At 42.8% G+C, this 21,130-nt stretch overlaps 1 protein-coding gene across 5 annotated transcripts in view; it reads right to left on the bottom strand.

Moving 5' to 3' along the window:
* The window catches only part of MTA3 (metastasis associated 1 family member 3), a 201,811-nt gene that overhangs the window by 7,160 nt on the left and 173,521 nt on the right, over positions 1–21,130 (bottom strand). For 2 of the 5 annotated variants that reach the window (XM_077337780.1, XM_077337790.1), the window contains one exon: positions 17,281–17,308. The exons of the other annotated variants lie outside the window; for them this stretch is intronic. In XM_077337780.1, the coding sequence (XP_077193895.1) occupies positions 17,281–17,308 (28 nt within the window). The remainder of the gene's footprint in view (positions 1–17,280; positions 17,309–21,130) is intronic. 5 annotated transcript variants of the gene reach the window in all.

The following is a 21,130-nucleotide window of genomic DNA, read 5'->3' on the forward strand; positions in this document are numbered from 1 at the left end:
CAGAGACAAACAGTTCACCATTGCACTTGTCACTTCTAGCACGAAACCAGAAGGGATATAACAGCACTGGAGAAAAACTCTAGGATTCACCTAAAACTCTGTGATGAAACCATATTGTTTGGATGAATCCTAGAGTGCCATGTCAATGTGATGACACCACTTTTGCTTTGCACTGGAAATGATGTCAAGTATCAATACATTGCTGTATCATCCCTTCCATTTTCCTCCGCCTGCTGCCTTGTATAGTGCCTGGGAGGAAAGAAGTACCAGGCCAGGAGTGTCTGGCTACCATACAAACAAGCCTTAAGAGCGTTACAGGTGGTGGTGGGGGGTTCCACTACTGAAAAGGCCCTGTTCTCTGGTTGCCAACCACCTCATCTCTGTGGACAGGGGTATAGAAAGCAAGGGTTGTGAGGAGGCTGAAATCAAATATACATCTGAAAGTGAATGCCATCTATCTGGGCTGATTTACTTTCCATTAGATATACCATTGAATGAATGTTCAAATGTGGACCAAGATACTGAAGCAGAATATTGTTCACAAATTCCTTTTTAAAGCATAGGGAGAACTCAGTTGGGGAAGATAGTTTAAAAAAAAATGGAACTGATTTCTGTCTGCATTAAGTTTTTATGTTGTTTAATATCCTACCTTTATCTCTTCATGAATAAAAGCATGTTTATCAGCTCAATTCAGGCATAAGGCCATGGTTTATTTAAACTTCCTATAGTAACCGTGATTGCCTGAATATAAGCCACTCCACTATTTATGGTCAGTTAGGATCTATCAACTCAAGGGCTAAAACCAAGATCTGAAGTCTTAAATTATCTTTTTATGTAACACAAAATGGGTATCCTGGGTCCAGACTGCACTTTGTTTTTTATCCTCTCCCAGCCCGAAAAAACCCTCTCCTCTTCACTGTATTTGATTCCATTTTGATTTTGGGCACTTTAATTTTTCCCTCTGCAACATCCATGATTGATCTGCAATGACCCTATCTTTCCCACGCGATATCCAGGAGTGGATATAAGTTGCTATATTTAAAGACCCGGCTGTTAAAGCCCCCAGTATATATGTAGATCTTCTGCATTTTCCAGATTAACTTCCTGCCTGTGCGTACAATGCTGACATAGCAAAGCAGTCTTCCCTAATTGGCCAGGGTTTCAGTTCAAAGACTTCCTGGTTCCCGGTTGCAATACTTCCCTCTCAAGACTTATTTTTGCCCTGTTTTAAAGTGACTGCATTTCTCTCAGCAGAGATTTGCCTCTTGGATTTATTTCCCCCTCCTCCTCTATGAGGCTGCTGTCTCCAATCTTCTCCCCTCCCCCCCATTCAGGAAAAGAAAGAGCCCTCTGCTGCACTTGCCCCCCCCCCCGAGAGCTTCCCCATCACTCTGTTTCAATGGGGGGGGGAAGAAGGAGGAAGACCAGGGTTCAAATCTATCTGAATTCAGCAGGATTGACAATGGAAAAAAAACAACATAAGTGCAGAATCAGCCCTGGTTTATTCACTGCCTAATGCATTCCCAACAAAAGAAATGTTTGGTCAGAGAAAAGACAATGAAACCAACATTTGTCAAAAATCAACCCCCCCCCATAGTTGTACCAAAGAAAAGAAAGCAAAGTTACATTTTGTTCTGCATTGTAAAGCCCTTTTTCTCATGACTGTTCTGTTCTACAAAAACAAGAACTGACAGGAAAAATTGGCCAATAGAGTAAAAACATTCTTGTGATACATCATCTTAATCTCCATATCTTTATAGTTCCTTATGTTTTCCCCACATTTTTTGTAATGCTATGCAGTATGAAATGTAATAAAAATAGTTTATGGACATCATAGTTGCTGGAAAAAAGGGGGATCTCATAAACAAGGGGGATCTCATAAATCTCTAGAAAACAGTAACCGTCTGTGAAAGAAAGAACAAAAGAAAGGACACATGGTTAAAAAAAAAGGCTTGGATGTTTAATAAACTTCTATTTTCCCAAACCATCTGAAGATTATTCAACAGACAAGTGTTACTAGATTGCCATAACTAACAGAGCCTCAAATATTTCTGGGGCCTTTTCGCACGGGGATCTTTGTTGCAAATTGTTTGCGGAATGAAAAATCGCCATTTAAAATAGTGGAATTCGTCGTTATGCATACCTGCCTTTGTAGTGGAATCAGTTGCATTTTTTAGCGTTTCCCACAAGCTTCCGGTCTCGGCAGAAATCGCTAGAAAGGAAGCGCTATTGCCAAGCTCGTCCCGCCCCTGGCCGTCAAGCAGCCAATGGGCAGCCGTTAGCATGCTCCCAAACAGCCCCTTTCCCTTTAAGAAAGGTTTAAAAAAAAAAAAAACAGACCCATAGCAACAAATCTAGGTAGATTCGTTGCAACGGAGAGACCCATCCAGCTGCCTAATGTGAGCTGTCGTTTGATCGTATGATCGTTGGCACGCTGCCTCGAGTGATAAAAAAAAATCCCCCCCCCCTCTCACGGGCCCGATTTTTGGCTGAATTGTGTAAAAAATAAAGGGACTTTATTTCAGCAAACGGGCTTTTATGTGGTTTGTGCTTAGTGACTAAAGGTAAAGGACTGAAGCCAGGGAAGCCTCTAAACAGAAAGAGGCTCGCTGGTGCGTTTATCCCCGCTCGCTCGGAGAAAAAAAAATGGCGATCGCTTCGCCGGAAGTTTGGAGGACAGGCTCAGGAGGAGGGACTTTGAAGAACCCGCAACAATGGTAACGCACAGGTCTTTAGCGCTAGTGTTGCAGATTGGTTGCAGGAGTGTATCGCTATCCGGAGGGTGAATCCACTTTTTGGGATTTCCCTGAAAGCGCTACAACGAAGCGCTTTTTGCGGATTGGTTTCAGGAGTGTTGCAGATTGTGTACGACGTCGTGCGTTATGGCAAATCAATAGCGTTACCAATTGGCAACCATTGTGCGATTTTGAAGCCGTGCAAAAAGCCCCCTGGTTTTGCTCAAAACCATTGAATTAACAAACTGAGAAGCAAGGAACATACTCTTCAGCATGTCACAGATGAAACTGTAACATCCTTATTGTCATGCAAAAGATCCCTCTGCAGCCCCTCCACCACCACTGTTACAAGTTGTGGGAAGCTGTACTCTTCTTGCTGTATTAATTTACCCTTCCGTAGTCTACCTCACATCATCTGAAAACTGACTTTAAAATTTACTGAAGAAACATAAAAGTACTACAATAATAACCAAGTTGGAGCTCAGTGGCACCTTTAGGACCAACAAAGTATACATTCTAGGTATTCTGGGTATAAGCTTTCATGTGTGTGTTCAGAATAAACACACAGAATAAAACTCGTGCCCAGAATAAAATTCAGTTGATCTTAAAGGTGTCACTGGGCTCAAACGTTTTCCTGCTGCTTCAGACCAGCAATGTCAGTTGAATCTGACCTACAATAAGTTTTCTATGAGTAGGTTTCTCAGATCCCCATTGTGGGTGGAAGATGCCCCCACCCCAAATGGGTACTCCCACTGCTGCTCAGACAGACAGCAGGGTGGAAATGGTGCCAAAATTGGGGAAGGGGTATCAGCAATGTCCACGCTGATGTCATCCCCCATGCTCCTGGAAGTAGGTCAACAGAAGAAAACAGAAGAAAACATATTCCAAGGCAATATGTTCGTAATAATGTATACAATGAATTTCAATTCAATTTCTTTTACAATTCTTTTATATACCAGAAGGAACAACCATAACGGCTTCTAGATAAATTCCGTTTTCATTGACTTCATCAGTGATTGAATCCTCCAATCCTCCAAAAACAGTTTGTTGTATCAAAGGTAGCAAAATCCTATTGCCTTTCCTTATATTACTGTTTTAGTATTTTAGTATCAATAGGCCATAGGCTCTCTAGGGTACTGCGGAGAATGCTAGCAATTGAATTGAAATTGAATTGAAATTCATATACATTATTACAAACATATTGCCTTGGAAAGGTTCCGTTTTCTTCTGTTGATTTTCCATTGTGAACCTTTCTTCTTTTTCCGTATTGTAATTTCATTGTGATATGGCAACCTGGAAGTAAGTCAGCATGTTGCTGGGGATGCTCTGGAATTTTGGCAATTTCCTCCAACTGCCAGTGTCCCCAGCTTTTCTGGCCACACACTATTATCGGCCATGCACACAGGAAGTGATTCAGTGTGCTAACGGAGAGGGCCCCTATCACATGGTATGTTCCTCCCGGGCCCTACCACCAGTGTCCAGGGGGGATTTGCAATCCTAATGGATGTTGCACACATCTGTGCAAAATTATAGGCTGTTCTTCATAGAACCTTTAATGAAACCTTATTACAGGAATTCCCCAGCTTTGTTGAGCATGTGAGCACTTTGGGCATAATGAGAAAAAGTTGTGCCATCACAGAACAGCTGTTTCCTACTCCCACTGCAAAAGAACGAGAATAAGAAGAGCTGGTTTTTATACCCCACTTTTCACCTTCCCTTTCTCCCCCCGCAACAGACACCCGCTCATGCAGGTGGGGCTGAGAGAGCCATGACATTACTGTTATGTGAGAGCAGCACTACCAGGCCTGTGACTAGCCCAAGGTCACCAAGCTGGCTGCATGTGGGGGGAGTGGGGAGTCAAACCTGGCTTGCCAGATTAGAAGCCACCGCTCTTAACCACTATGCCAAACTTGCTCTACACAAAGTTAATTTAAAAATTATTTTTGCAGTAAATTGCTCCTCCCTCTTCTCATTTCAAAACGAATGTCTCCAAACCAGGATTTCCCCTCCACTATTCCTCTGCAAGCCTTGCTGCTTGCTCCTCTACTCTGTTGCAGATGTCTGGATCTACAGCTAGTGAAGTAGGATTGGGACCAACATAATGGTAAAGCAGAAATTAGTCAGAAAGTGGTCTTGTGCATTAATACTCAGGCTGGGCTAAGTCAATGCACCAAACTCTGTTGTTTGAAAAATTGCTCTAGATTATAGTTCGTAGTATTAATGTTAGAGCCCACTACAGACACATAGCAAAAGGCAATGCAACCCACGATGCAATGGATAAACTTGGGTCATACCACATACAAAAACCAGGTAAAGACACATCTCCAGTCCTAAAGAATACTGAGCAGCTCAGGGTGTGTGACATGGGTATAATCAAACATCTTCTAGTTTGTTCTAGCCAGTTGCTTACCAGGCGACTGGGAGAGTGTTGGAGGTACCTGCCTTGTACTAAATACATTCTTCCTTTTTCTTTGAAAATTAAAACTTGCAACACAAGGATGAGAAACTCTGCAGATAAAACCTCTTAATGCAATGTATCTTGATTTCCCCCCTAAACTACAATACATTGGGGAGGTAGCCCCTTTTAAAGTTTCATTTCCTGTGCATTTGCCTGTATGTGTGTGTGTGTGTGTGTGTGTGTGTGTGTGTGTGTAGTGGTGAATGAATTTAATATGCTTCAAAGAGCATATTAAGAGATCGCCTTTAGATTTAGTTTTGTCCCTGGCTGCATTGAACAGGTACTTAAAGTGTGAGAAGCGGAAGGACTAGCTTTTAAGATGCAAATCAGTTCATGTAAAAAACAAAGCTGCATGCATATGTTGACATATACTATGCCTTAATGTAAATTTCTAGTGTAATAGCCTAACTGCATTACCACAGCCTAGAAGATGTGTGTGTGTGTGTGTGGGGGGGGGGATTTTCATTCCCAACGGATATTGCATTTCCGTGTTACTGCATGCAGAATTCCGAATGTGTTTCCACATGCAGAGGCCAGGGTAATGGATTTTGTTTTCCACATCCCGTGTTAGCAGAATTGCTGTGCTATGAGCTTAGAAACTATTTTCTGCACAATGGAAAGCACTGCTGCATCTGGGCACAATGAAAAGAGAGATAGTATTGTGGTTTGCAGACATCAAAGGTGGAACAATGAGCCACAATGATTAGCAATACTCTGTTTTTAGGTAAATGTAACACAAATGTAACTATTTGAATCCTATGAAGTCTCTGTGTGTAGTCATTCATGACTGTGGCTCTTTTCCACTCCCCTACCCCCACACAGCAGTTATCTTCTAACACAGGCTTTCTTAACCAGGATTTCATGAAACCCTGGGGTTCTTGACAGCCCTAGAAGGGTTTCCCCAAATGGGTGAGTGTTATTAATTATTTTGTATATATACTTTAAATTTGTTAAAACATTTATTGGGTGCTATGACCATATATGGTCATGTCAAAAAAACACATGGCCAATGATGGGCCTGAAGGGGGTAGAAAGGGGAGGGGCCCTGGGTGGGCAAATAAACATCTGGGCTTCCCAATCCTATTCTACACAACTGTACTACTTCTGGGATTTCTCAAAGCCTGAAGAATGTTTCAAGGGGTTTTGAATGGTAACAATCTGAGAAAGGCTGTTCTAAGGCCTCCAACATGTTGATTCTAGAGGTTGCAAAACAAAAGCCTACAAAATTGCAGAGATTTAAAGGGACCAGGCAGAAACACCTTCCTCTTCTATCAGTAGTACATATAGTGCTGCAAGAAATTCTGTTGGCTAGGAAGTGTAGCATTGATGTTGTTTGTTTTGTGTAGAGATTTGCCAAATTCAGTCTCTGCTCTTTGCTGTTGGGCACACACGGAGGTGCAGAGCTCTGCGGCTGCATGCAGATGTCGGGTTACGCGCCACCACTGGCACCTCCCCTCATTCCCCCGCCACAGCGCTGGCTGCTTCAGCCTGGAATGGCTGCTTCGGATGCCGAAGCACCCAACCCTAACGCTGATTGTCAGAAGGCTCTCCAACCCCTTATGTCCACAGCAGGGTTTGGTCTTGCAGAAATGAGAAAGGTTTGTTATGACATTGGCACCCAATTGCATAAAATGAGCTTACTGACTGCAGCTTTTAAAACAAACCAACGTCTGGCTGGGAAATGCTTTAAATGTGGCAAATGTGAATTGGAAAAGGGAGCTCTATGTATGGATTTGGTCTTGCAGACCTCAGTGGATTTCCTGGAGAAGTTTGCGGGCCTCTCATCCCACAGCATGTTGGAATAGTTCTTCCAAGAGCCCATGCAGGGCGCAGAGGGCTCTTTGTTGTTCTAGGAGTGGTAAACAGCAGATCTTCTTGGCCCCTTACATGTGCAACTCTGGACAAATTTGCCACAAGAACTTGAAAAAGGGGAATCTCCAGGCCAATTGGTTTTAATCCCTGAAGTGCCGCTTAATTTTCCAGAAAATATTAATGAGATAAGTACTCTGCTAGCACACAATTGGTGCTAAGCACCCAATGTTAACATGTTAAGACTAGAGAAATATACCTTCACAGGCCTATTGGATACAGGAGCTGATGTTACACTGAGCTGTGCAGACGAGTGGCCATCAACTTGGGAAACTACACCAGTCATGCAGCTTTGTGGAATTGGTGGCAGTCATTGGTGGCCTGTTAGCACAGCTAGACTTATAGATTCAATTAAATGTCTAAGGCTACTGCCTTGCCTCTCTCATGGCTCCCTGGGGAGCCTGTGTGGGTTAATCAATGGCCTCTACCACTTAAGAAGTTGTAAGCAGTAAAGCAATTAGTAGCAGAACATTTAAGAGAGGGACATATCAGCTGATAAAATAGTCCCTGGAATACCCAAGTTTTTGTGATTAAAAAGAAAACAGGCAGCTGGTGTCTGCTACACAATCTTAGGGAGGTTAATAAACATATTCAATCCATAGGACCACTTCAATGTGGTACATACAAGCCTACTCTCATTCGTCATGATTATCAGCTGTTAATCATTGACTTTAAATTCCACAGGAGAAGTTAGCCTTCACGGTCCCAACCAGCTTCAATAGTTCAATACAGTCAGCTTCCAGACCCTGCCTGCAAAGGACCTGTGCCTCTAATAACATGGGGAAGAGGGTATGCAGCTTTTTCTACCTCGACAGATCCGATGTAGGTTCTGGCATGGTGTGTTAAACCATCAACAGATGGCGTGGGATGAAGGTCTGAAGAACCCAATCCCCAACATCAATCCGCAGCTGACCCAGCTCATCAGCTCAGACAATCACGAAGCCAGCAGATCAAGTGGGGGGATGTAAAATCTCTCACCAATATGCACCAATATGCACAAGCAGTCCTGCAACAGCAGAGGAAGGAGGCTACACTCAGAAATCTTGTGGCTACTGTTTATACATCATCACAGCTAAATTACTATACTCCTGTGTTTTCTTTTATTTACCCTGCATATCACTGCTGATATGGAGGAGAAAGAAGAGTTTCCCTCACAGGCTATGAATATGTGGCTTCAGCATGCTTATTATATGTTTCAAGTACATGGTAGGAATGCAACCTTATATTAATTTTATATTATCTTTCAGCAAAGAACTGAGGGTTTTGCAAAATAGTAGGAAAACAGGATTGCAAAGTAAAATTTAGAAATATGAATAAAACTACTGAAGATGAGTTGGAACAACTTTGAATCATGATACATAATAATGTTCAAGCCACTGATGGGTTTTCACTGTTTGATTGGCTCACAAGATGGCTGCCAGATTTTTCTATTTTCCGTCAACTTTTCTATTATGCCATCATCATATGTGGTTTTCTTTTTAGCACGTGTTGTTTTATTCAATACCTTCCACCTCTATGGCCATTATGCCATAAACCTACACAGTACTGGATTCGAGATCAGCTGCCCTCTGCTTTCAAACAACTTGAACATTATTTTTTTAAAGGATTAGATGTAGAGATGTGCCAAATTCAGTCTCTGCCCTTCGCTGTTGGGCACACCCTGGCGAGGAGCAGGGCCGAAAGATCAGTCCCTGGTCTTTGGAAAATCACCAGGAAACTATGTGTTTCTACAATTAGCTGATCTCAGGGAAATTCCACTCAAGGTCCATCCTACACAGCATTTTACAATCTTCTGCTAAGAATGGAATGTGTACATTGCCATAAGCTTTGACAAACTTCTATGTTCGTCTATATGCAAGGTAAAGTTTCTATTTGATCTATAAAACTGAATAAAAACTAGCCTGCTCAGGAGAGAGGGAACTACCTAGCACTGAAAGAAGGCAAGCTTCATGTCTGTCATCACTAGAGTTTTGCACTCCACATTTTACTACCTGAAGAATTCAAAGTGGCTTAGAATCTCCTCCCCTTCCTCTCCCCACAACAGACACCCCAAGGGAAATCAAACCCACTCTTCAGATCACTCTTAATCATTACACCATGTTGGCTCCCTTGGAGAAATGCCAGCCTGATCTCCCCCCCCCCCCAATCCATGCAACACATGGAAAAGATGGACTTTTATTCATGAGAACTCTGCAGTTTCCAAGGTCAGAATTTTGGAGGTTCCAAGGGGCAATGAGGGAAAAGGAGAGGGAAGAGTCATGTCCTTATATGCATGTTCCATCAGTATCAACACGCTAAGTGTAATCACCAGCAGCACTATCATAATAATCTTTAACTGTGATGCAGTCATATGAGTAACTGGCCTGCCTTGGATGGAAAGATTTCTGACAGGCCACACAGGCTATGAGGATGGTGCTTGTGTGGAATTGAGATCCTGATCTGAAACATATATAACAGGAAGGTGATCAGGCTTGTGAGTGGGGAGATCTTGGGGGGAGGGAATTACACTTTCCTTGTTGGTTTCTTATAACCAAGGTTTAGTAGTACCATGATTACATGTATATATTAATTTTTTATTTTAAAAGATGAGAAGCTTAAATATAAGAGCATAAGAAACCGAATGAGATTAACGGGACCATTGTCACTGAAAGGGTGTTTGGAAAGATTTGACGCACGCACGCACGCACACACTTTTGTGAATGATGTGGGCAAATTGTGGCCCTCTGGCTTTCCATGGACTACAATTCCCATGAGTCCCTGAAAGGTATAGCCCCTGATGAAAGGGGCTCATGGGAATTGTAGTCCATGGACAGCTGGAGGGCCACAATTTGCCCACCCCTGTACTGGAAGCCTGCATGATAAAGGTCTGAGGTCAATTAGTGGGGCAGATTTGTGATCATACAAAGGGAAAGGGAACAGGGACTATGTGAGTTCACATCAAGATGGAAATTCTAAGAGAAATGCAAAAACTAACATGGTACAACAAACTGCCAACTCATGCAATTTTCCTGATTCAACTTTGACATACAACATGTGCTAAATTTCCTACTTGACATATAAGTCTTTGATTGTTTCAGTCCCTGTGTCTATTGCAATTCCTTACAGCACCCCAAAGCCTTTTAATTTGAATTCAGGAAACAGGTTGTGAATGGCAATGTTCAAGAAGTAGTCATGCTTTCAATCGTGAATAGGCAAATCTATTAAATGAAATTGGATTGAAAATTTATCTTCAGCATTGCATCTCCAAGATTAAATCATTACTTCAACATTCCTAAGCAGAACCATATCCCTACCTGTTTATTTGTGTCTTCATGACACATGACACAGAGTCCTAAGGAATGGATTAGTAACAAAGCTGCCAACTCTGAGGTGGAGCCAGAGGGCAGCATCTGGGGAGGGACCTCAGTAGGGTAGAGTTCACCAGGTCATTTTCTTCAGACTAACTTGGCAAAGTGGCAACCCTAGCTATGAATGTCCTCCATCTTTATGATTACATGATCATCACTTACAGATAAGAAGCAAGGCCCAGTCACCACCCATACAACCCATGTGGCTGGCTACTTGGGGCACCAAACAAGAGGTGGGTGGATGGAGGAGGAGATAACAAGTGTGGTTTGCCTTGCCATAAGTATTGGTAATGCTGCCTGAAATCCAAGAGGATCTCCCTCTGCAGCATTTCTTGAATCCTCACAGAGTAGCACATGAGGATGCATGTGCCTCATCTCATGTTGCTGCCATGTTGGAGCCATCCAAGGCATGCTTCAGAGGAAGTTCTCTTTGAGAGCAGCAGTAATATGAGAAGATATGTGGACCTTTCCTTATGCTGCAGAAAATGTCAATATGAATTCTTAAAATAACATATTTTGCTCTATATTATGTTGACGTAAAGAGCCTCTTGTGGCGCAGAGTGGTAAGGCAGCAGACATGCAGCCTGAAAGCTCTGCCCATGAAGCTGAGAGTTCAATCCCAGCAGCCGGCTCAAGGTTGACTCAGCCTTCTGTCCTTCCAAGGTCGGTAAAATGAGTACCCAGCTTGCTGGGGGGTAAACGGTAATGACTGGGGAAGGCACTGGCAAACCACCCCGTATTGAGTCTGCCATGAAAACGCTAGAGGGCGTCACCCCTAGGGTCAGACATGACCCAGTGCTTGCACAAGGGATACCTTTACCTTTACTTTATGTTGACGTAAGGCAATGGGAGCTCACAGTATTACCATGCTACCATTAAGTTTTAGTAGTCTGACAGGTTTTGGTAGACATCAGAGACATCAACTTCTTTCCAGAAACTCCTTAACTCTATTTCTTCTTACTAACTGAGTTGAATTATGGAGTGCTATATTAATAGGTATGGGGAGGAAAGGAAGTGAGCAGGAATTTGAATGCAAAAAATCACACAAAGGGCCATTATTGGTCCCAATGTGAGAGTATTATGGACAACAATTTGAGTGTTTTACTATTTATGATATTCAAGAGTAAATGCCCAAGGATCTGTTGTAGGGTCTCAGAACTGCTGAGGCATTCCTTTCCCATTGTCTGGGAAGCTCTTCTTTCCTCCTGATACTCTTCTGTAGATAGTGCATGAATATTTATGCAGGAAACTATCCTCTGTTAACAACAGAAAATCCTGGTGTTAGTTACTCTGTAACTTTATCCCAACTTCACTTTTAAAAATTGGGCATCCCTGTCATAAAATGGAAAGTAAAAAAAATAGATAAATGTTCAATAAAATGAAATTGTTCAAGAGGGGTCTTTTCATAAAAGGACCTGGATTGTAGTTTTAATTGGCTAGATCCAATTCTAATTATGCATTTTATCATAGGAACAAAATATTGTTCCTGGGGATCAGGGGCCCCCAGGAACAGAATGAGAAGCAAACAGGGGATACGTTGCAGGAAGAAGAATTGTTTTTTATATGCTGCTTTTCTCTACCAAGAGTCTCAAAGCAGTTTACAATCACCTTTCCTTTCCTCTCCCCACAACAGGCACCCTGTGAGGTAGGTGAGGCTGAGAGAGCCCTGATATCACTGCTCAGTCAGAACAGCTTTATTGGTGCTGTGGTGAGCTCAAGGTCACCCAGCTGGCTGCATGTGGAGAAGTGGGGAATCAAACCCGGCTCGCCAGATTAGACGTCCACACTCCTAACCACGACACCAAGCTAGCTCTGGAAGAAAGAAATGGTGGGAATTATCCCACCCCTTCCATTGATGGGTAATTTCATTTGGATCTGAACCATTGTCTGAAATATTTAGACACTTTCACCCATTTGCATTGATTACTAGCAGCTTGAATAGCCCAAGTTTGTAAGAGCTTCATTTTATTCATGAGCTAGGTAAAAAGCTCACTGCATGCTTTAATGCAGCGGGCACTAGTGGGAGATTGTTTGGGGGGGAGGCAGAGGGAGGCAGGGGTGGGAAGGTGAAGCACACAGCAGGCTCCCACACCTTCCCTTCCCTTCCCTTCCCTCTGGAATGCTGCATGGGGAACAGGCAGTGCCCCCAGGGCTGGCAATCCTCGAGCAGGTGCTCCTTGGGCGGGCTGCCGGCAGCCTCATGACCACTGCCGCAGGGTGCCCCCTTCTCCTCATAGCCATGGCCAGGTTGTCCTGGCGGCCATGCCTGGGAGCTCCTCGAGTCATGGTCACTGCCTCCTCACAGCCTCCTCCTCCTCCTCAGGGTCACCGCCTCCTTGCATCCACCATCTCAGGACCACCACCACCTTCTCCTCACAGCCACCACCGCATCCTAGGGTCCACCTCCTAGAAGCCAGTGCCGCCTTGGGGCTGTTGCCTCCTCAGGGCTGGCAGTGGCACCTCGAGGCCGCTGCCACCACCGGCTGTGTGATGTGGCAGCCTGCGCAGGGCTCAGTGGCTGGCAGGGTGTGTGCGGCTACAAGGCATCTAATGGCTGGGTTTGGGGTGGGTTCTGTGGGTACCTGCCAAGTCCAGGTGTGGCCCGAATGCCCGGATTGGCCCGCTGCACTGGAAACAGAGTCTGGACACCGTATGTGTCTCAGACAGCAGACCGTCCATAGTGCCGTTTCCGAAATATATAGAGGCACTATGGTTGCAGATGTGTCTAAAGGGACCAAAAATAAGGTAAACCACTGAAAATCTCTGAAGTTCATTTAAAATTTTCCTTTGGCCAAGAAGACCAAATAGTTAATACTTTTTAAAATAAGTTTGTTTCATTACATTTTAGTCAACCAAAATAATATTTTTAAGTCTGTCATTTAAAATATGTATTGGTTTTTCAACGGTTTTTAATGGCTCCATGCACATTGTTAAGTGCTTTCCTTTGGATCAAGATGTTGAATTCCTTTCCTCTCTAAAGCAGTTTCCAAAAATAACTGTAGAACCTTCTCTCAATGATCAGAGGACTGTTTCTCCTAGCAATTAACACCCATGGAGAAACATTGGTAGACCTGAGTCAATGACATATCAAAAGAATAATCTGTCAGCAACTACATGAAAGGGGGGGGAACACACACTTAATCCCAGAAGCAGAACAGCAGGTATCAATGTTGATGTATAGTTTGTATTGTGATGTATAGTGTTCAGCAGCTGCAATTTCATCCCTTGGTTTAACAGATCCCACGCAAATCATCAAAGCTTGAGTTGAACCAGCTAACACAAGAAAACCCAACAACCTTATCAAAAATACTATACCCAAAGACTGGAACGGAACACTTATGCTGTAGGCAAAAAATGATCTTTCAGAGAGTTGACAGTTCTACAATTCATTGCTTTTGTTATGTACATATAGACATTATGATTTTATTCATAGACCTTAGAAGTTTACTGTAGTGCTTCAAATACCTGCAAAATTTGTTTGACCAGACACAAGAGTGCATGAAAGGACTAAATGCATGCTCCTTTGCAAATAGTACTAGCATGTCTTTTTCTAGTATTTGGGGGCATATCAATTTTTTCAAAATTTCTTGCAATAATTTAAGATACCATATATACTCGAGTATAAGCATATAAGACGCGACACCTAATTTTACCACAAAAACTGGGGAAACTTATTGACTCGCATATAAACCGAGGGTGGGAAATCCAGCAGCTACTGCTAAATTTAAAAAATACAACTAGATACCAATAAAATTACATTAATTGAGGCATCAGTAGGTTTAATGTTGTTGAATATTTCAAAGAAAAACAGTAAACTAGCTCTGTAAGTGAAAAAGAGAATCAACAAGAACAATATGGTATTAACAATAAATTTAAAAGTGCAAAAACCTAAGCTCAATCAACAACCAAGTTAAAACAGAAGTGTTAAAATCAAAACTGGATTCTTCCTCATCATCTGTACGTCCAAACAGAGCTTCAGCTGTAGATGGTGTGAGGTTATCAGCATAGAATGAATGGGTTCTGAGTGAATGGATTTTAATTACATGAATGGTGAAGTGCAGATTATAAAACTCCTGAGAATAATCACAACAGACCATTTTCAAACACACACAAACCCTGCTCTCCATGCCAGAAACCTGGACCTGAAAGGGCGGGAGGGTTCCTTCTCTCTGTCTCTGTCTCTCTCTCACACACACATACACACACTCCTTGAACAAAATCTTTCCCCCAACATTCCCAACTGGAATTTGAAAACCTTTCTCTATTTTTAAACCGGGGGTGGAGGGAGGAGAGGAACAGAGACATTAAGAAAGTTTCAACATGTTTCTAAGCTTGGTGCAACTGAGCAGCCTATCCGAAGTCTACAGCCACATAGTTCAGAATACAGAGCCAGGGCTTTGCCCTTAATAGAAACTAGCTCCTGTTCAAACAAGGGAGGACAAGCAATTATGATTTCTTTGAAAAGGTGGAGGGGGAGGGAGAAAAAGGAAGCAGAAGCTGGAACTTAGCTCACTGGGACAAACTGGTCCCCATCACAGAGCAACCAGTGAGCAACCAGGGATAAGACTGTATGGAGGCTTTAATGCACAATAGTCTTGGAGATTTGTCCCACTCTCACACCTGCACTTCTCTCTCCATTTCCTGATCCAAGTAATATTTTTAAAATGGTGAAGTCCACATTGTAGAGTGACCACAAATCTACATTGTCAAAGATAAAATAAAATCTTCTTTAAAGTGTCAAAGGTTTTTTTGGGATCAGACAGGCAAAACACAGCTCTTTTTCTATTTTCTGGAGGTGAGAAATGAGCTGGGAAAGAGGGGGGCAGGTGATCAGGCAGCCTTCTCCCGATCATACAGGTGACTGATCACCTTATCTTTAAGCCAACCATTAGCATAAAATGTCTTTTTGGGTTCCTAAAACCTCCTAAATGGTGAAGTCCGCACTGCATGGTGACATATTAGTTAGGATACTTGAGGGGGTTTTCACAGCCATAGAGCAGTAAGGAAACCTCCAGGAAACACTGAGCCTGAGGGACTATTTATATGATAAAAACCACTGAGGAAGAAAACAACTTTGAAAACAGGCTATTGAAAAAGAAAAAAATTGTGTTTATCCGGAACCCATTTTGGTTTATGTTTGTACATCATAGATATGAAGGCAATATCTACAGAAGGCAATATCTACATTGGAATAATTATAAATGGAAAAGATTACATTTTTGTACCAGCCAATTGGTTGAATTTTTTCTAGTTTGGATTATTCCATTTGGCCAGCCCTCTTTTGTATCCAGTCTAAACAAGGCAGACTAAGGAAACTGCAAACAAGTGCTGGAAGGCATTATTTAAATGGCTGATGGCTAACTAACTGAAACTCGATATAACAAAATGGAGGTGGCCCCAGTGTGGGGAGGTCTTAAGCAAGAATGCTATATTTCCTGTAGGGTTGCACTGCGCTCCTTCTAAAGAAGCAGATTCATAGTTTGTGGATGCTGCTCGACTCAGATCTCTTTTGACGTAAACAGGCAGCAGCAGTGGACTAGGCACCCTTCACCAGTTTCAGCTTGTGAGCCAATCACAGCCCTTCCTATGCAAGAAAAATCTCGTCACTGTGGTACATACACTGGTAACATCTAGATTAGATTGTTTGTTTAAATGTACTTTGTTTATAGCTACAAATTACTTTGTGGACTGTATAAATAAATGAATATATTTTTGAAAATGTAAAGGTAAATCCTGGCTCTAAAACCCACCAGCAACCAGAGGGCTGTCCAGAAGCAGATTCCTCATGCAGAAATGGTCATATTCTGCACAGTAAGTATTTCAAGTACAATTGCTTTTCTCTTTCACTGTCCTAACTAGTGAAGAAAAATGAGACATAAACAGGCCCCCAGTCTAGATATGGTTAAACAATACCTGGAATGCACTAGTTTTAGACAATAGTCAGCAGATCTCATGACTGTATGCTCCACCATGTAAAAAAGGATTCTTTTCCCTGACATCCTCCCTGAAATGCTAGCTTGAGAGAAGAAGAAGAGGAAGGGCTGTTTTTCATACCCCGCTTTTTACTACTTGAAGGAGTCTCAAAGTAGCTTACATTCTCCTACCCTTGCTAGGCTGAGAGAGCCTTGAGAGAACTGTTACTGGCCCAAGCTCACCCAGCTAGCTGCATGTGAAGGAGTGGGGAATCAAACCCAGTTCTCCAGACTAGAGACCACCACTTTTAACTATCACACCAAGCTGGGTCTTAAGCCCAGCAAGAAGAGTTTTAATCCAGAAGGGGGTTATAGAGACCATGCCTGCATTTGGAGCTGCCCATGGCTGATCAGACAGAATTTTCAGTTAATGTCTATTAAATAGTTCTACAGTAATGTGGAATTCTCTCCTGTAAACAAAGCTTTGGGAATTTACAACCAGGGTGCAGCATATATAAAATTCATTTCCAAAACTATTGCTCTAAACTTTTAGACCCCTGCGTTCTTTAAATTATTCCTCCTGATTTCTGTGGGCAGTAATAAAAATTCTTGCAGTCTCCTCCCTCCCTCACATCATGTGGATTAAGTGGTACATAAAAACTATATTCCATTCTTCATGCTTGGGTTCCAGTTATATATTGCGCAGATGTCTTTAAATAAAAGAAGAAAGGGAATTACACTGAAGCCCTATTATATACCTAGGAAGCCAGTTATTCTGAGAAAAGAGGTACTGAGAGTTACACTGAGAGTTACAAAAGGTTCTTGCAACTTTGTGACATCACCATGGTCCCTTCTTAAGTGAATCACTCTATCATCGAAAGGTGAGCTATGCAGACTTATTAAAGAGAAGGTCATGTTGTTGTTTTAGTGAATAGGCTCCCAATGGAGTTGGCACTTACCGTGAGAAGGTTTCTAACTGCTTCCGCACTGAAATGAAACAAGCATTGAGTCATTCAAGAGTCGTTCTAGATACACACATTCTCAGTGGCCCATTGAAGGAAAATCTGTGGAAGCAACTGGCTAATATAAACCGCTGAACCCAAGCAAGTTCACACAGCTATCTCAAACTGGAAAATACTGGAATGATGCATCTGATCTCTGCAATCAGAGCTGATTCTAACATGCAAACAGGGTGCATTTCATGCAATGGGCAAAAACTGTGCAGTAGGAACTAAGTTTTAAGGCACAGATTTATGAGGTTGTTTCCTAACAATTAAAAAAAGGATAAGGCTTGGAAAAGGAAGATGAATACTTTCTCAGTGTACACTCAACAGTCAATATGAACAATTGTAGATTTCCCCCCATAAAGTATAATTTCATCTGTCCCAAATTATTCTGCTAACAAAGAATGTTCCTTATTTATAGACAGCAACCTATTTTCCTTACATTAGAACAAACACCACCTTTGAGCACCAACTTTCACTATTCCTTTGTTTTTAGGAAATAATTAATGCCATCCTGAGTGGCCCCATTATTACTGTGAAAGCTCTCTCTGTCATGAGGCCAGCTGCAGGAGTCACCTTGGACAGCAGAGTAGGTTGGTTGCCCATTGCCCACTTCTCCAGTTTGCTATGGTGTTTACCTCAACCTCACCAATTATGCCACTCTCACCTCCACAAGTGCATAGGAACTAGGGCAATTAATCTTCTTTGCCTCTTCTTTCCTCCTGACCTCTTAAAAAACATCATAGCAAGCTGAAAATACCTAACAGGGCTTCCTTTTCCTTTTGTCAGGAACCAAGCAGAAAACACCGCAGTAAAGTCTCTTGAATGAGCAATTTCCTGAGACCACTTTTGTAAGGAAATCCAAAAGGAAGCTTTATTCAGCAGACTAATACAGAAAGGCATCAACAGGAAAAGTTCGATGAACAAACTCTTTGGCAGAGACAAAGGATCAATGGTCCCCAGAGGGGTTATTATACCTGGGGTTGAATAAAGGAGGGGGGGATGAGGGATTCACAAGGTGTGAAAATACAATCGTTCTCAAGAGAGCCATCTGGCCCCTACTTTGATCTAAGTAGTTAAAAATGTTGAGACTTTACAGTGCCTAGCAAGGTCAGGAAGTGATAAGGGGTTCTGGCGGAGGGGATTCTAGAATGCAAAAAGGGAGGGAAGGATCCAACAGGCAATTTATGGCTTTATGGGTTTACGGCCAACAGCCCAGGAGGCACCAGGAGAACACAGGTGAAATGAGGGCCAGGAACCGGGGTTCATGCCACCTTTTGTGAGAGTTGGCTATTATTTGGGTTGCCCTGGTTTCTTGGGAATATAAATTCTGAGTTAAAACAAATAATGTAAGGTATTCATGTAGCAAAGAAGGTAGACCAACTTTATGCTGCTATCTCATTCAGCAAATATAAAAAGGGTGAATGATGTATGTCTATTCCATGTCAAGAGACAGAGCTCATTCGGGGCTTATAGAAGAAGAAGAAGAAGAAGAAGAAGAAGAAGAAGAAGAAGAAGAAGAAGAAGAAGAAGAAGAAGAAGAAGAAGAAGAAGAAGAAGAAGAAGAGTTGGTTGTTATGCCACTTTTCCCTACCCGAAGGAGGCTCAAAGTGGATTACAGTCGCCTTCCCATTCCTCTCCCCACAACAGACACCCTGTGGGGTGGGTGAGGCTGAGAGAGCCCTGATATCACTGCCCGGTCATAACAGTTTTATCAGTGCCATGGCAAGCCCAAGGTCACCCAGCTGGCTGCATGTGGAGGAGCGCATTATCGAACCTGGCATGCCAGATTAGAAGTCCGCACTCCTAACCACTACACCAAACTGGCTCATGTATTCCATGAGTAGTGAAAGATGAGCCTGTCATTTGTGGATCACATTTCTGTTATGAGTAACATTGAGTACAGTGTGTTGTGTGGAACTACTTTTAAAGATGTAAAACAGAACTTACCTGTATTTTTAGTATATTTTCCTCCTGGTTTCTAAGCCTTGAGGACATACCATAGAATCATAGAGTTGGAAGGGGCCATACAGGCCATCTAGTCCAACCCCCTGCTCAACACAGGATCAGCCCAAAGCATCCTAAAGCATCCAAGAAAAGTGTGTATCCAACCTTTGCTTGAAGATTGCCAGTGAGGGGGAGCTCACCACCTCCTTAGGCAGCCTATTCCACTGCTGAACTACTCTGACTGTGAATTTTCCCCCCTGATATCTAGCCTATATCGTTGTACTTGTAGTTTAAACCCATTACTGTGTGTCCTTTCCTCTGCAGCCAACGGAAACAGCATCCTGCCCTCCTCCAAGTGACAACCTTTCAAATACTTAAAGAGGGCTATCATGTCCCCTCTCAACCTCCTTTTCTCCAGGCTGAACATTCCCAAGTCCCTCAACCTATCTTCATAGGACTTGGTCCCTTGGCCCCAGATCATCTTCGTCACTCTCCTCTGTACCCTTTCACTTTTATCTACGTCCTTCTTGAAGTGAGGCCTCCAGAACTGCACACAGTACTCCAGGTGTGGTCTGACCAGTGCCGAATACAATGGAACTATGACATCTTGTGATTTTGATGTGATGCCGCTGTTGATACAGCCCAAAATGGCATTCGCCTTTTTTACCGCTGCATCACACTGCTTGCTCATGTTTAGTTTACAATCCACAAGTACCCCAAGGTCTCATTCACACACAGTGTTACCTAGAAGCGTATCCCTCATCCAGTAGGCATGCTTTTCATTTTTCTGACCCAGATGCAGAACTTTACACTTATCTTTATTAAATTGCATCTTGTTCTCATTTGCCCATTTTTCCATTGTGTTCAGATCTCGTTGAACTCTGTCTCTATCCTCCGGAGTATTTGTTAGTCCTCCCAATTTGGTGTCATCTGCAAACTTGATGAGTAGTCCCTCCACCCCCTCATCTAGATCATTAATAAATATGCTAAAAAGTACCGGGCCGAGCACCGAGCCCTGAGGTACCCTGCTACTCACCTCCCTCCAGTCTGATGAAACACCATTAACAACAACTCTTTGAGTGCGGTTCTCTAACCAATTCCCTATCCACCTAACTATGTGAAAATCCAGATTGCAGTCCTTCAATTTATCCATCAGAACATCCTGGGGAACCTTATCAAAAGCTTTACTAAAATCCAAGTAAACGACATCAACTGAATTTCCACAATCCAGCAAACCTGTTACTTGGTCAAAAAAGGAAACCAGGTTGGTCTGACAGGACCTGTTGGAGACAAATCCATGCTGACTTCCTTGGATCACCAAATTGTCCTCCAGATGTTTGCAGATCGCTCCCTTTAATATCTGCTCCATTATCTTCCCCACAACAGAGGTCAGACTCACTGGTCTGTAGTTTCCTGGGTCATCCTTCCTCCCTTTTTTGAAGATCAGAATAACGTTTGCTCTCTTCCAGTCCTCCGGGACATCTCCAGTCCTTAAAGAGGTCCTGAAGATGATGGACAAGGGTTCTGCAAGTTCTCCGGAAAGTTCTTTGAGCACTCTCAGGTGCATTTCATCCGGCCCAGGGAATTTGAACTCATCCAGTGCAGCTAAATGCCTCTCGACAACCTCTCTATCCATGTCAGCCTGCCACCCAAACACTATCTCTTGGCTACTGCGATCTCTAGATGTGCCTAAACCCTTTGACCTGTGGGGAAAAAACATATGTAAAATAGGTGCTAAGCCTTTCTGCTTTCTCTGCATCCTCCGTTAGAGTTTGTCCATCTGCACCCAACAGTGGGCCTATTGCATCCTTTACTTTACGTTTGCTCCTCACATAACTGAAAAATCTTTTCTTGTTAC

This window comes from Paroedura picta, chromosome 1 (genome assembly GCF_049243985.1).
Source record: "Paroedura picta isolate Pp20150507F chromosome 1, Ppicta_v3.0, whole genome shotgun sequence".
Taxonomy (NCBI): Eukaryota; Metazoa; Chordata; class Lepidosauria; order Squamata; family Gekkonidae; genus Paroedura; species Paroedura picta.